This window comes from Peromyscus eremicus, chromosome 5 (genome assembly GCF_949786415.1).
Source record: "Peromyscus eremicus chromosome 5, PerEre_H2_v1, whole genome shotgun sequence".
Taxonomy (NCBI): domain Eukaryota; kingdom Metazoa; phylum Chordata; class Mammalia; order Rodentia; family Cricetidae; genus Peromyscus; species Peromyscus eremicus.
In genome coordinates, this window is record NC_081420.1 from 98,351,127 (window position 1) to 98,364,974 (window position 13,848).

The 13,848-nt window shown below is 40.4% G+C and overlaps 1 protein-coding gene across 1 annotated transcript in view; it reads right to left on the reverse strand.

Annotated features, from left to right (window-relative positions):
• Positions 1-13,848, reverse strand: part of Ap1g1 (adaptor related protein complex 1 subunit gamma 1) — a 96,808-nt gene that overhangs the window by 39,662 nt on the left and 43,298 nt on the right. The window contains exon 3 of the mRNA XM_059264014.1: positions 5,858-5,982. Within this exon, the coding sequence (XP_059119997.1) occupies positions 5,858-5,982 (125 nt within the window). The remainder of the gene's footprint in view (positions 1-5,857; positions 5,983-13,848) is intronic.

Consider the following 13,848-nt stretch of genomic DNA (forward strand, 5'->3'; position numbering starts at 1 on the left):
ACACACACACTGAATCAATAGTTTTCTATCCAAGGTTTTCAAATGACAAAGTAACAAGAATGTGTTACCTATTAGATATTAAAAATACCACTTTAGAAAACTTAGCAACCACTAAAAGTAAAAAGATGGAGCAAAACTGTCTTGAAAGATTTCTAAGACATGATCTAGTACTGTCTATAAGAAAAGTTAAGATTCATACTAACTAAAATTCTTTTGTAGCCAGGTGTGGTGGCATACACTTTTAATTCCAGGCCTTGGGAAGCAGAGGTAGGAGGATGTCTACAAATTCGAGGCAAGCCTGGTCTACATAGCAAGTCCCAGGCCAGCCAGAGCTATATATTGAGACCCTGCCTCCCCGCCCCCCAAAAAAATAAATAATAAAAAAAATTAGAAAAGGAAATCTCAATTGCTAGTGAATTTTAGGATAATGTAAACACAACAAAAATATAGTTACTCTGGCCCCCTTTGATCTTACGCATTAGCCACCTCACATTAAATGTCTTCTATATTTCTAGTTATACTTGTTCAAGAAGGAAAACCAGTATTGTTATTACTATGATAAAAATAGCACTAGTGGAAGCACCTTTAACATACTAAACTAGGTAGTAACAATGAGCCCTCCTCAGTGTTTCTAACACACCAAATGTGGTTTGTGTGTCCTTGTATCCTGGAAGCCGGGTTCCCAATGTGTTCACGGTCGAGATGGTGACACTTGTATCACTTGTATCACTGAGCACCCTGCCCTCACAAGCGGCACTGGTGTTGAGAACTAAGCCTTTCTCATGAGGTTGGGTTGCTTTAAAGGAGCAAGAGATTCTGCTTCCTTGTGTGATTCCCCCTCTCCACACATGTACTCCGGCTGTGTGAAATGCTGAATGCCACAAGGCCCTCCCCAGAAGCTAAGCAGTTTGGTAGGCTACCACATCTTGGACTTTCAGCCTGGACAACTGTGAACTGAATAAATATTTTTTTTCTTTATATATTATAGCCTCAGGAATTCTGATTGTAACAAAAAATGAATATATTACTGTATAAAAGTGTTTTATTTAAAAAAAGCTAAAGTATTAAAAACATGAACTGCTAAACATACTTATATCTCGATATTAACTATTGCTATTCAGAAGCCAAATTATATGATTTACAATACCTCTACCAGTTTCTGAGCATTTTATATTATTTAGCACAACATGGGTCAAGGAAGTGTTTTCAGCCTTCCTAATGCTGCGACCCTTTAATACAGTTCCTCACGTTGGGTGAACCCAACCACAAAATTATATTGTAATTTTGCTACTGTTATGAACTGTAATGTAAATATCTGATATGCAGAATATGATACTTGACTCCCAACAGGTTCATGACCCATAGGTTGAGAACCACTGGTTCAGAGTTTATGGACATCTCAATAGTTCATGAGATCCAAACTGTTTTCATAATCCTACCCTACTGTCAGCTGTGCTGAGCTCTGCAGTTAGTTAAAGCAGTGGTAGGAAAACTGCTGTCCACAGCCCAGCGAAGGCAGCAGCATTAAACAACAGTGAGCACTGTGTTCACCACTGTATGGCTGAGGTACGGAGCAAGGAAGAAAGCAGCCAGAGAGGAGGGGAAGGAAGGCAGCTTCTTTAAACCAACAGCCAGCAGTAGTGGCACACGTGTGTGATCCCATCACTCGGAACGCTCAGACCAGCCTGAGGTCTTTCTGGACAAACTCATGTGACCATAGAACTTCAAAAGGAACAACTGATATTTGTTGCTAATGACATAATCCAAGCTTTGAAGTAAAATCTGAGGTTTTAGAAAACTTCTATCATCTCTACAAACTTGACAGTTTATAAATAATAGCTGTTCTGTGACATCAGTGATGATCCTAACCCATGAGGTATTTTTGCTATTTTATGATGAGATGCATTGGCATCCAGAAGATCTACATAACTTGGTGAACAATTTCTTTTCCCAAGTATAAAATCATCCATGGGTAAATAAGTTATTGGTTAAGGGGTGAGTGAGATGGCTCAGGGGGTAAGGGCACTTTACTGTCCAGGCTGGTGATATGAGTTCAATCTCCAGAACCCATAAGGCAGAGAAAACCAACTCCCCCAAATTGTTCTCTGATACCCACACATGCAATGACACACTCAGCCCAACACATATACAAAACAAATAAATGTTTAAAAAATTTTTCTTAGCTGGGCAGTGGTGGCACACGCCTTTAATCCCAGCACTCGGCAGGCAGAGGCAGGAGGATCTCTGAGTTCCAGAACAATCTGGTCTACAGAGTGAGTTTTAGGACAGCCAAAGATACACAGAGAAACCCTATCTTGAAAAACTACCAGGGAGAGGGAGAGAGGAAAGGAGAGAGAAAGAGAGCGTGCCAGCCACCTGTTCAATTTTAGCATAGTAGCAAAGACTATTAAGTACTTTGAAAAGTCAATTATTCTTCTCTTTGTGCTGCTGGGACCAAACCAGGCCTATGTTAAGTAAGCAAGAGCTCTATCTACGATGGGACTCCATATCCAGCTGTGTTTATTTTTATTTTGAAGTAGAAGCTGGCTAAGTTGCCCAGATCCAATTTTAACTTACTAAGTAGCCCAGACAGGCCCCAAATTTGTGATCCTCTGGCCTCAGCTCCAGAACAGCTGGGACTACGTGCCCTGCAACTGGCAAGTTTTCCCTTCTCCACATTACACCTGCTGGATGCTCCCCACCTCCATCAGTCAACAGACCACAATCAAGGAACTGAAGAAAGACATGAACATACAACTATCCTCCTTGGGGTAGAGTGGAAAAAAAATAATAAAATAATGCCACTCTCCACACAGGAATTTATCTTAAGAAATATTTTCATAGAAAATTTTACTTATAGCTAGGCATGTGCCTACAATTCCAACATATACCAAGCTAGCCTGAGCTACATAGTGAGAGTCTATCTCCAAAGAAAAAGAAAAAGAAAAAGAAAGTACTTATGTTAACCAACAGTTCATTATTATTCTCTGGGGAAGTGGAGTTATTGGGACAACACACACACACACACACACACACACACACACACACACACACACACACGGCAAACACTTTACCACTAAGCTAAACCACCAGGCCATTATTAGTTTTGGTTTGTTTTGTTTTGCTCTTTGAGACAAGGTCTCTATTATATAGCTTTGGCTATCTTCGAACTTGCTACATAGACTAGGCTGGCCTCAAAGTCACAGAGATCCACTTGAATCTGCCTCATGCGTGCTGGTATTAAAGGACTGCACCACCATGCCTGGCCCCATTATTAGTATTTTTAAATTAAAAAAAAATGAAGTTTAAAAGTTAAGTTTATTCTTTTATACCATACCAATTTTAATAGTTTAAAATTATTAAAGTAAAACTTGAATATTAATTATGGTTTTTAAACACTTAAGGGCCCAGCTCCTACAAATATTTAGTTGATTTTGTATTCATTTTCAATAGTTAAGGGTATTTTCAAAATGCAAATTCTTAAAATATTAAATTCAATTTCTTAAGACTTTACTCCAAGATCTTTCAATATCTTAAGTTTTTCCTCTGCCAATAAGGCAGCTATTCAGTATTAAGCATTAAAACTGTTGCTATACCATGAGCCTTATAATACAAATAAACCCACACATTAAACACACACACACACACACTTGTTAACAGACTTTAAATGTGCAAGACAAGCAAACAAGGAGAGACATGAATAATGCCATGCTTAAAATGAAATGCTTATCAATTCTCAATTATCTGAGAATATCCTCTCCTAAATTCACCTGGGGTTTGGCCTAACAACTGAACACAAGCTGGGAATGGTGTCACACACCTCTAACACCAGCCCCTAGGAGTCTGAGGCAGGAGAATCTTCAAGTCTAGCCTGGACTACACAGTGAATTTGAGATAGCCTAGCATTCATAATGAAGTATGGTTTTTTTGTTGTTGTTGTTTTTTTTGTTTTTTGTTTTGTTTTGTTTTTTGTTTTGAAACAGGGTCTCACTATGTAGATCAGGCTGGGTTCAAACTCACAGTGATCTATCTGACTCTAAAGGTATGTGATACCACACCCAGATAAGATTTTATTTCAAAATAGAAATTAAACATCAAGATTTCTTTATTCATGTGCCTCATTTTTCAGCTCTTACCAAGCTACAGCCTATCCTTTCGTTTGGTATTAACTCTAACATGTCTTGCTGCTGGGCAGAACTGGCAGCTTCCCTGCACATTGACTGAAAGGTTAGGTAACAGGGCAACAAACCATGAAAGAACCAAAGGAAAAGAACTGCCTTCCAGCCCTGTCCACAAGGGGATGTGGAAGATAAGCAGGATGACCTTTAAGGATGTATTCTCACGTCACTGAGGGATGCTGTTCATGGTTTTCTACTCTCCACTCTGGTGCTCACAACAGCCCCTGGCATGTAGGCAGGTGTGCAATAAAGCTCAATAATTAATCACCTTGGTATGTTCACTACTCATATTCCATGAACGCCCACCCCCCCAAAAAAAAAACCTTCCCAAAATTAAGTTCACAGCCTGCATTTAAATGCTACACTTCACAATTACAACCAAACTGTAACTCTCATTTTGAAATATTCTATTTTACACTGAAAAAGTTGAAAGGAGATCAGTACTAATAGAAAGAAATATACAATTTAAATGTCTATGAAGATGGTCATCTATACCCCTAATGTCTACCCCTTTCTATTTTCTGTCAAATACAGAAATATTACAAACAAAAGAAAATTTTAAATATTAAATTCATTGATAAAAACCAAAACCCAAAGGTACTTTTGACCATTTAAGACTTGAAGAATTTCCATAACTCTCTAACGGAATCCCCCTATTATTTTTTTATTTGTATGTTGGTACTATCTCACCAAACAGCCCAGATTAGCCTTGAACTTGAGATTGCCTGATTGAGTCTTGTAGTGGTAGGATTACAGGCATGTGCCACTGCACCCAGCTCACAGCATATTCTAAGAGGCTACTGGAGAAAACAGCTAACTTCTCCTAGATCCTCTCGTCTGTCCACACAGCAGGGGGTCCTTGGTTACTACAAAAGGTAAGAAGTCTAACAACTGCCGCATCAGTGAAGACACACTGGACTCTAAAGATGCTGTGTATTAAGTTCAGGGGCCAAGTCATGCTGCACACAACTGTGCTTCTCATCCTAACACTGTTGAGGTAAGAAGAGCCAGGGTTCGGGGTTAGCCTGAGGCATACACAGCAACACTCTCTCTCAAAAGAACATTTTCAGGGCTGGTGAGATGGTTAAATGGGTAAAGCACTTGCCACACAAGCCTAATGACCTCAGTTCAATCCCTGGAACTCATGGAAAGGTAGAAGGAGAGAACCGACTCCACAGATTGTCCTTTGACACACGCACACACACACACCACTGGCCATGCTCCCCTCACATAAACACATCACATATATACACACAATAATAAAATAAATCTATTATTTCACAGGGGTTGAGTACAATTCTACACTACTAAAATTTCAGTCCCTTACTCAGAATACAGATTAGTAACTTTTAATTAAGGTAAAATTTCATTATTCATGGTATCCAACATCCTAGAAATATAAAATATGAAAATCTAGATTTCACTAATGTTTTCTTCTCTTTTCTAAGAACATCCAAAGGTTTATCTAATTGCTAATTATGTATCATGTCTAAAGATGTACAGCAATGCTTTCGTTTTCTTTTGCTTAGTATCTTTACAATATTAACTACAATCAGGAGACACTCACATATATTCTGGACAAGAAATTTAAAATCAGTGAGTAGACACTCTTACTCTCATAAGAAATCCTTAAAAGAGCAAAACAGTTGTTTTGAGGGGAGGGAAAAGGTATGACTTACTTCTTGATACAATTGGTCATGAGAAGATGCACATCTTGTCTTTCATCTAATAACAGCATTGCTCCTAAATACCCAATGCGTTTGTCTGTGAATTTTTGTGAGGCGATTAGCTTGAGGCACTCCAACTACAAAAAAACAAAACAAAACAAAAACAAAAACAAAAAAGAAGAAAAAAAGAGGAGGGGTGAACAGAGAAGGAAAAGCATTGTTTTTAATTCACAATTCCCAGGGACTAGAGTCTGAATTTGTATAGTTCAGTGGTTAAGAGCAAGCATTTGCTGCTCTTGCAGAAGACCTGGGTTTGGTTCACACCACCCATATCAGGTAGCTCACTACGGCCTATAACTCCCAGCCCCAGGGTATGTGACTCCTCTTTCTGGCCTTCACAGGCACTTGCACACATACATACACATAAAACAACAAATCTTTTTCAAAGATTTGGTTTCTGTTTTGATAATCAAAACACTCAACAATTGGAAATAAAGCAATAAACAATATCTTAAATATCAAAATACACAATGAACTCAATAATTTTGATATAACATGAGAAGTACTACATTTAGGGCTTAAACCAAGGAATCAAATGCAGAAAGAAAATTAAATCTCCAGAGCAAAACACCATAGTGATACTAATCTAAAATGTTTTCTATCATTTTTCTTCAGACAATTATTGGAAGAGCACTTGTCTAGCATGTGTGAGGTCCTGGGTCACAAAACAATAAAAACAACTATTATTAACTAACTCTTCAGGATTCAAGAGTGAAACTGGGCTTTTCTTGAAAGTCACAACTACTCAAATACACTTTAAGGTTTCACCTGGACAAAAAAAATGTCAAGCAATCCCTCTGGGCTAGTGTTTTTCAAAGGGCATACACAAATCAAATTCTCCAAGCAGAGCTCTTAAATTACACTCTCCTTCTGAATCATACATCTGTGTAAGGGCCTCCAATGGAGACCTGTGTACATAGGAAGCGACAGTCAGGTGAGACTACTTTCCACTATGAATTTATCTAGTGGGCTCAAGTGAAATGGAAGGAAGTAAAGCAGTTTCACAATAGAACTGTCTGAGGCTATTTTTAATTACTCTTTTACAGTACCTTTTAATTATAAAAGCACCTCAAGTTAGGTGACTGACCACACTATCACAATGCTAAGATTCCAAGACCAGGATCAAAAGGAGAATGACTTGGGGGGGGGGGGGGGGGCAGGAAAGGGAAGAGGGAAGCAGCGGCCCCGCCCTTCCTGCTACGTATCCTATTCCAATTTTAACAACAATTTCTGAATAGAAGTTGATGATGTCTTTTATAATGTGTGCAGAAAAGGCCCTGCTGGTGAAGAAGAAAATCAGAAGCTGAACTGTTAACAAAGCTTCCCTTTTCAAGGAGGCCTGTAATCCCAGCATGACAGAGTTGGAGACGGAAGGGTCAATTCAAGGTCAACCTCAGCTACACAACAAGTTTGAGGCCATCCTGGGCTATATAACATACTACCTCTCAAACACACTATAATAAAAATTCCAGGCCGGGCAGTGGTGGCGCACGCCTTTAATCCCAGCACTCGGGAGGCAGAGCCAGGCAGATCTCTGTGAGTTCGAGGCCAGCCTGGGCTACCAAGTGAGTTCCAGGAGAGGCGCAAAGCTACACAGAGAAACCCTGTCTCGAAAAACCAAAAAAAAAAAAAAAAAAAAAAAAATTCCACTTTAAGCTTATTTTTCAAACATTCCATTGAATAATTCTATAAAAATTTTGTCATGTAAGAAAACGCCAAGATCTAAGCCGGGCGGTGGTGGCGCACGCCTTTAATCCCAGCACTCGGGAGGCAGAGCCAAGTGGATCTCTGTGAGTTCGAGGCCAGCCTGGACTACCAAGTAAGTTCCAGGAAAGGCGCGAAGCTACGCAGAGAAACCCTGTCTCGAAAAACCAAAAAAAAAAAAAAAAGAAAGAAAGAAAACGCCAAGATCTAGATATCACAAAAGTCTCCACTATCATTACTGAACCTTGGTCATAGCCAACTCTAAGCACTATACAAATACACTATCCAAAAACATTTTATTTAGATTATCTAGTGAGGGGGCAACACTCTTTATATATATGTATTTATTTGTAGTCTGTACTGTAAGTTGAGGGGAAGGGGAGAAAAGTACAATGGTGGGTTACAGACCCTCTAAATCAGCCACATCAGGGCAAAGCATCCATCACTGAAGAGGGGCTTCAGTCACCCTCATGTTTCGAGACTGTTGTTCAGAGACTGTTTTCTTTTCTTTTCTTTTCTTTTCTTTCTTTCTTTCTTTCTTTCTTTCTTTTTTTAATTTTACATACCAACCACAGTTTTCCCTCCCTCCTCTCCTCCCACCCCCCACCTCAGAATTCACTCTTCAGAAAGGGTAATCAGGCCACACTCCTTAAGGCATCGCTCATACCATTAGGAGTGTGTTTGAAGACAGTCACACAAGAGTCACCATTTCTTTCCTTATTGAGATATATTTTGTAAATGATAAAGGTGAACTTCATTTTCGTTTTCTGTGAGCTGCTTTGTCACCACCCACCCCCACCCCAGGGCTGGAGTTACTGGTATTCATGAGACCATGCCCAGCTTGTTAAATAGGTGCTGGGATTTGAACTCAGGTCCTCATTGGTTACACAATAAGCACTCTTAATCACTGAGCCATCTTGCCAGCGGTCATCTTTTTTTTTTTTTTTTTTGAGACAGGACAGGGTCTCTCAATGGCCTTAGGGTAGACTAGCTGGCCAGTGAGTCAGTCCCAAGGATTCTCCCATCTTGTTTCCCAGCCCTGAGATGACAAGAGCCCACCATGACACCCAGCTTTTTCTACTTGGGTCTAGAGAGCAAGCTCAGGTTCTTCGGACTGCTGCACAAGCACCTTACTGACAGAGCTGGCTCCCCAACCCTAGCCCCACGATATTCATATTCCAGACAATCTTAAAGGAAACTGATTTTCATACTCCATGGCCAAATTCAAAAGACAAATGCACACTGGAAGACATATTTGCAACTCATTTCACACTCATAAGGTCCTATGTAATGGCCTCCTACCAGCTGATCATGTAAAAAAAGACCAACATCCATTACTAAAATGAGAAAGATAAGGCCAGACAATTCACAGAAAACAGTTCAAATAAATGAAGTGAACCTCATAAAACAAACACAAAGTAAACTAAATAAATATATAAGATATTGAACTGTACACTTGAAAGGCATGAGCCGTACGGTTTATAATATAAGCTTCAATAAAGGTGTTAAAGAAACTTATAAATCCCAACCATTAGCCGGGTGTAGTGGAGCACGTCGTTAGTCCCAGAGGCAGAGGCAGGCGGATCTCTGTGAGTTTGAGGCCAGCCTGGTCTACAAAGTGAGTTCCAGGACAGGCTCCAAAGCTACAGAGAAACCCTGTGGGGGGGAGGAGGATAAAATAAAATATAATCCCAACCATAAAGAGATGCTACGTTTAAGATTTACTTTTTTATACAGAGAATGGTGGTGCACGCCTTTAATCCCAGCACTCGGGAAGCAGAAGGAAGCAGAAGCAAGCGGATCTCTGAGTTCCAGGCCAGCCTAGTTTACAGAGTAAGTTCCAGGATAGCCAGGGCGACATAGTAAGCTGTGTCTCAGAAAATGACAAAAAAATTAAATTTATTTATGCATATGTGTGTTTGAATGCACCCTCAGAGGCTAAGAAGAGGGTGTACTAGCTAGTTTTATGTGAATTTGACACAAGCTAGAGTCATCATATGGGAAGGAGCCTCAATTGAGAAAATGCCACCATTAAGACTGGGCTGTAGGGAAGCCTGTAGGGCATTTTCTTAATTAGCTATTAATGGGAGAGGGTACAGCCCATGGTGGATGGTGCCATCCCTGAGCTGGTGGGCCTGGGTTCTGTAAGAAAGCAGGCTGAGCAAGCCAGGGGAAACAAGCCAGTAAGCAGCACTCCTCCATCACCTCTGCCTTAGCTCCTGCCTCCAGGTTCCTGCTCTAGAGTTTGAGTTCTTGTTCTGACTTCCTTTGATGATGAACTGTGATATGGACATATAAGCCAAATAAAAATAAACCCTTTCCTCCCCAACTCGCTTTGGTCGTGGTGATTTATCACATCAATAGTAACACCTAAGATAAGTTGGTACCAGCATAATAGGGTATTGCTGTGACAAACCTAACCTTGTTGTTTTGGGGAGGATTATGGAAGGACTTTGGAACTTTGGGCTAGAAAAATCATCAGTTAACTATTCTATAGGAACTTGGAAGATAAGATTGTTGAGAACAGTGATGATGGAGTCCTGGCTTGTGAAGTTTCAGAGGGAAACAAAGACTCTACAGGGCTTTTTGTGTGAAGATTCTGTGGTTCTCCTTAGCTGGGGTTGAAGAATTAATTAGCTGTGATTAACAAGATACCAGAAATACTAAAGTGAAACCTATGCTGGGATAGTCAATGCTGGTCAGCTGAAGCTGAAAAATTAGTAGTGATTAAGAAGAGAACAACATCATTGAAGTAAAATCTTCTAGAAAATGTATCCTGAGAGTAGCACATAGAAACTATGTTCCAGACATGGTCAAGGTTGTACTTGGTAGTGTATGAGTCACCAGGTGATGCTGGTTTTGAAGGTGTGAGGGGTCACAGAGAGCAACTGAGGCTTGGCACTGTGTGTCTGGGCTAGGGTCACGAAATAAAGCTCAGGAGAAGCTATTGGTGAAAGAGTGGCCCAGTTGCAGCAAGAGATGCCCACAGTTTTGGAAATGCCAGTGCCATGGGGGCATTAGATCCCTTGGAGTTAGAGTTACAGGTGGTTTGAAGCCACGTAACATGGATGCTGGTACTAAACGCCAGTCCTTCACAAAGCAGCAAACACTTAACCACTGAGCCATCTCTCCAGCCACTACTTTTAAATCTAGATTTGCAAGGACTAACAATCATTTGATAGCAAACGGGCACGATGTAGAAAGTTTGGATCTATTTAAATTACAAATATATACAACCTTTGACTTGGCAATTCTCCTAAGAATCTGCACTTACTTAGAATCACATAGGAAAAATAACTGATATTGTTCAAATATTTCAGCTAGGAAGATGGAAAATATGTGCCACTAACAAGACATCAGTATAATGTATAATGATTCATTCATGTAGCAAGACACTGAGCAAAATATACCATGAGCACATCAAGTTGGGAGTGGGGAGAGATGAGGACATGTATATTTTTGTGTTGCTGGGAAATGATCCCAGGGCCTTCTGAGAACTAAGTAGGCAAGTACTCTATCATGCTGCTATATGCCCTAGCCCAAAGAATGTTTGTTTTTGTTGTTGTTTTGCAAGACAGTGTCTCTGTGTAGTCCTGGCTGTCCTGGAACTCACTATAGACCAGCCTAGCCTCCAACTCAGAGCTCTACCTACCTCTGCCCCCCAAGTAATGGGATTAAAGGCGTGCGCCACCACCGACGGGCAAGAATTGTTTTTTTAATTTGTATGGTGTTCTTGCCTGAGTGTATGTCTGTGCACCATATGCGTGCCTGATATCTACACAGGCCAAAAGAAAACATCAAATTCTCTGGGAATGAAGTTATAGGCAGCTGTGAACCACCATGTGGGTCCTGAGAATTGAACCTGGGTCTTCTGCAAGAGCAGCAAGTATTTCTAGCCACTGAGCCAGCTCTTCAGTTCCTTGACTAAGATTATGATATACTGATATGGGTTACTGTTGAGGACAGATGAGTGTCCAGTGCAAACTCCATTCACCTGCAGATGCACAATGTATATTATCTATCTGGAAGGATGTTTAGTAAGAAGTTGAACCGGCCTATGGAACAAGAAGTGATGGAAAGCTAGAAACAGACAGAGTTTTTATCCTAACCCTTCTGTATCTTTCAAACTTAGAATCAATTACACTATTATTACCTATTCCAAACAAAAATAATAAAAATACAAGACTAGGAGACTCTTGCTAAGAAAAGCTAAAAACTGAGGGGGAAATTATTTCTATATACCTGGACAGTATATATTTCAAAGCCTACCAAAAGCACATTTGAATATGAGAACACTTTACAAAGTAAGACACTAGAATCTTGGGAAGATGTAATGCTTAGTTAAGGGGGTGGTGAATCAGTCTTTTTAAGAGAAATCCATGAAGAGCGCTTTTATGCTGCAGGCGCTTGTAAGAGCTTTGGTGTGTTTGTTCCTAATCCCTAATTCTCACAAAAGCTATGCTTTTTTCTGCTAGTAATTACTTTGTATCTCCTATCAAATCCCCTTTGCCAACATCACTATTTAACTTGCACTGCGATATATTTGCTTTTACACAGGAATCTCCGCCTCTCTCCTTCCTTTAATATCAAAGCCTGATAATGACCTCTTTCCTATTCCTTGATTTTCTTTTTAACTTTTGCTTCCAATTGTGAGACGCTGTTTTGAGATGGTATGGTTACCACCAGCTTCAACTCTTAACACATCCTGCTCTAATTTAGTAAATTCCTACAGTGTAGCAACCAATGTGCCAGATATTGACACTCAATTGAAAGGGAATATATAATAAAATCAGTATCTACAGTACACACACACACACACACACACACACACACACACAGAGAGACAGAGACAGAGACAGAGAGACAGACAGATCTGGTGGGGAAAATGATCAGAGAGAGACTTCTGTTTCCTTACAAAACACATACTGGACTAGAAAGAAATCAGTCTGAATTAGGAGCTGAACCACTTAAACCCTAATTCTACTTAGGGGCCTGGGTTCCCCATTATTGTCTTGCAGGTAGTCATTAATCCTCTGGAGCTGATTTTTGAAACAGCCTCAGAATCCTCCTCAGCAGGTGCACTCGAGTCAGCCATCAGCAGGAAGCCTAAAAGACCTGCAGCCATGAGTCCTCTCTGGAACAAGCACAGAGTCTTAGGAATGATTCTTAAACTGGACTGGTGAGAATCGACAGGCAGTTTTCAAAGTAGAGGACACTTCTAGGATATTCCTTTTTATTTTTGGCTTTACAGCTTTTTGAGACAGGATCTCATGTATCCCAGGCTGGCTTTCAACAACAGTTCCCTGTGTACCTCAAGGATGACCCTAAACTCTTTGACTCCCCTGCCTCCACCTCCCAAGTGCTATAATTATAGTTATGCACCAGCATGGCTGGTTATGTCAAGGAAATTGTGATAGAGTAGATTTTAAGTAGAGACTGTTTGTTTGTTTTAGACAGAACCTTACTATGCAGTCCTGGCTGGCCTGGAACTTGCTATGTAGATCAGGCTGGCCTCAAATTCAAAGAGATCTACCTGCCTTGGCTTCCTGAGTGCTGAGATTAAAGGATGCACAGCACACCCAGATAACAATTTCATTTTTACAAAATTTTTCTAGATTCTAGATAATTTTTGTTTTGTTTTGTTTTTTGAGACAGGGTTTCTCTGTAGTTTTGGAGCCTTTCCTGGATCTCGCTCTGTAGACCAGGCTGGCTTCGAACTCACAGAGATCCGCCTGGCTCTGCCTCCCGAGTGCTTGGGATTAAAGGAGTGTGCCACCACCACCCGGCTGTAGATGACTTTTAATACACCTTTTTAAAAGAAAATTTCAAACCAATTTTTATAATAAGAACTTTAAGTCTGAAGAGAAAGGCTTAGTGGGTAAAGTGTTTGCTCTGTAAGCATGAGGACTTCAGTTCTGATCCCCAACCTCTATGTAAAAAGTTAGGTTTGGGAGCTGCAGAGATGGCTTTGCGGTTAAGATCACTGGCTGCTCTTGCACAGGATGTAGGTTCAATTCCCAGCACTCACATGGTGGCTCACAGCCATCAGGAAATGCAGTTCCCAGCTATCCAACAGGTATGCACATAGTACAGAAACAGGCATGCGGGTAAAACACTGACACACATCAAGTAAAATAATGTTTTAAACCATTTTAGGTAGGCTTGAGGACCAGTGAGACAGCTTATTAGGTGAAAGTGCTTACCACCAAGCCTGACAAGCTGAGTTTGATTCCAAGGAC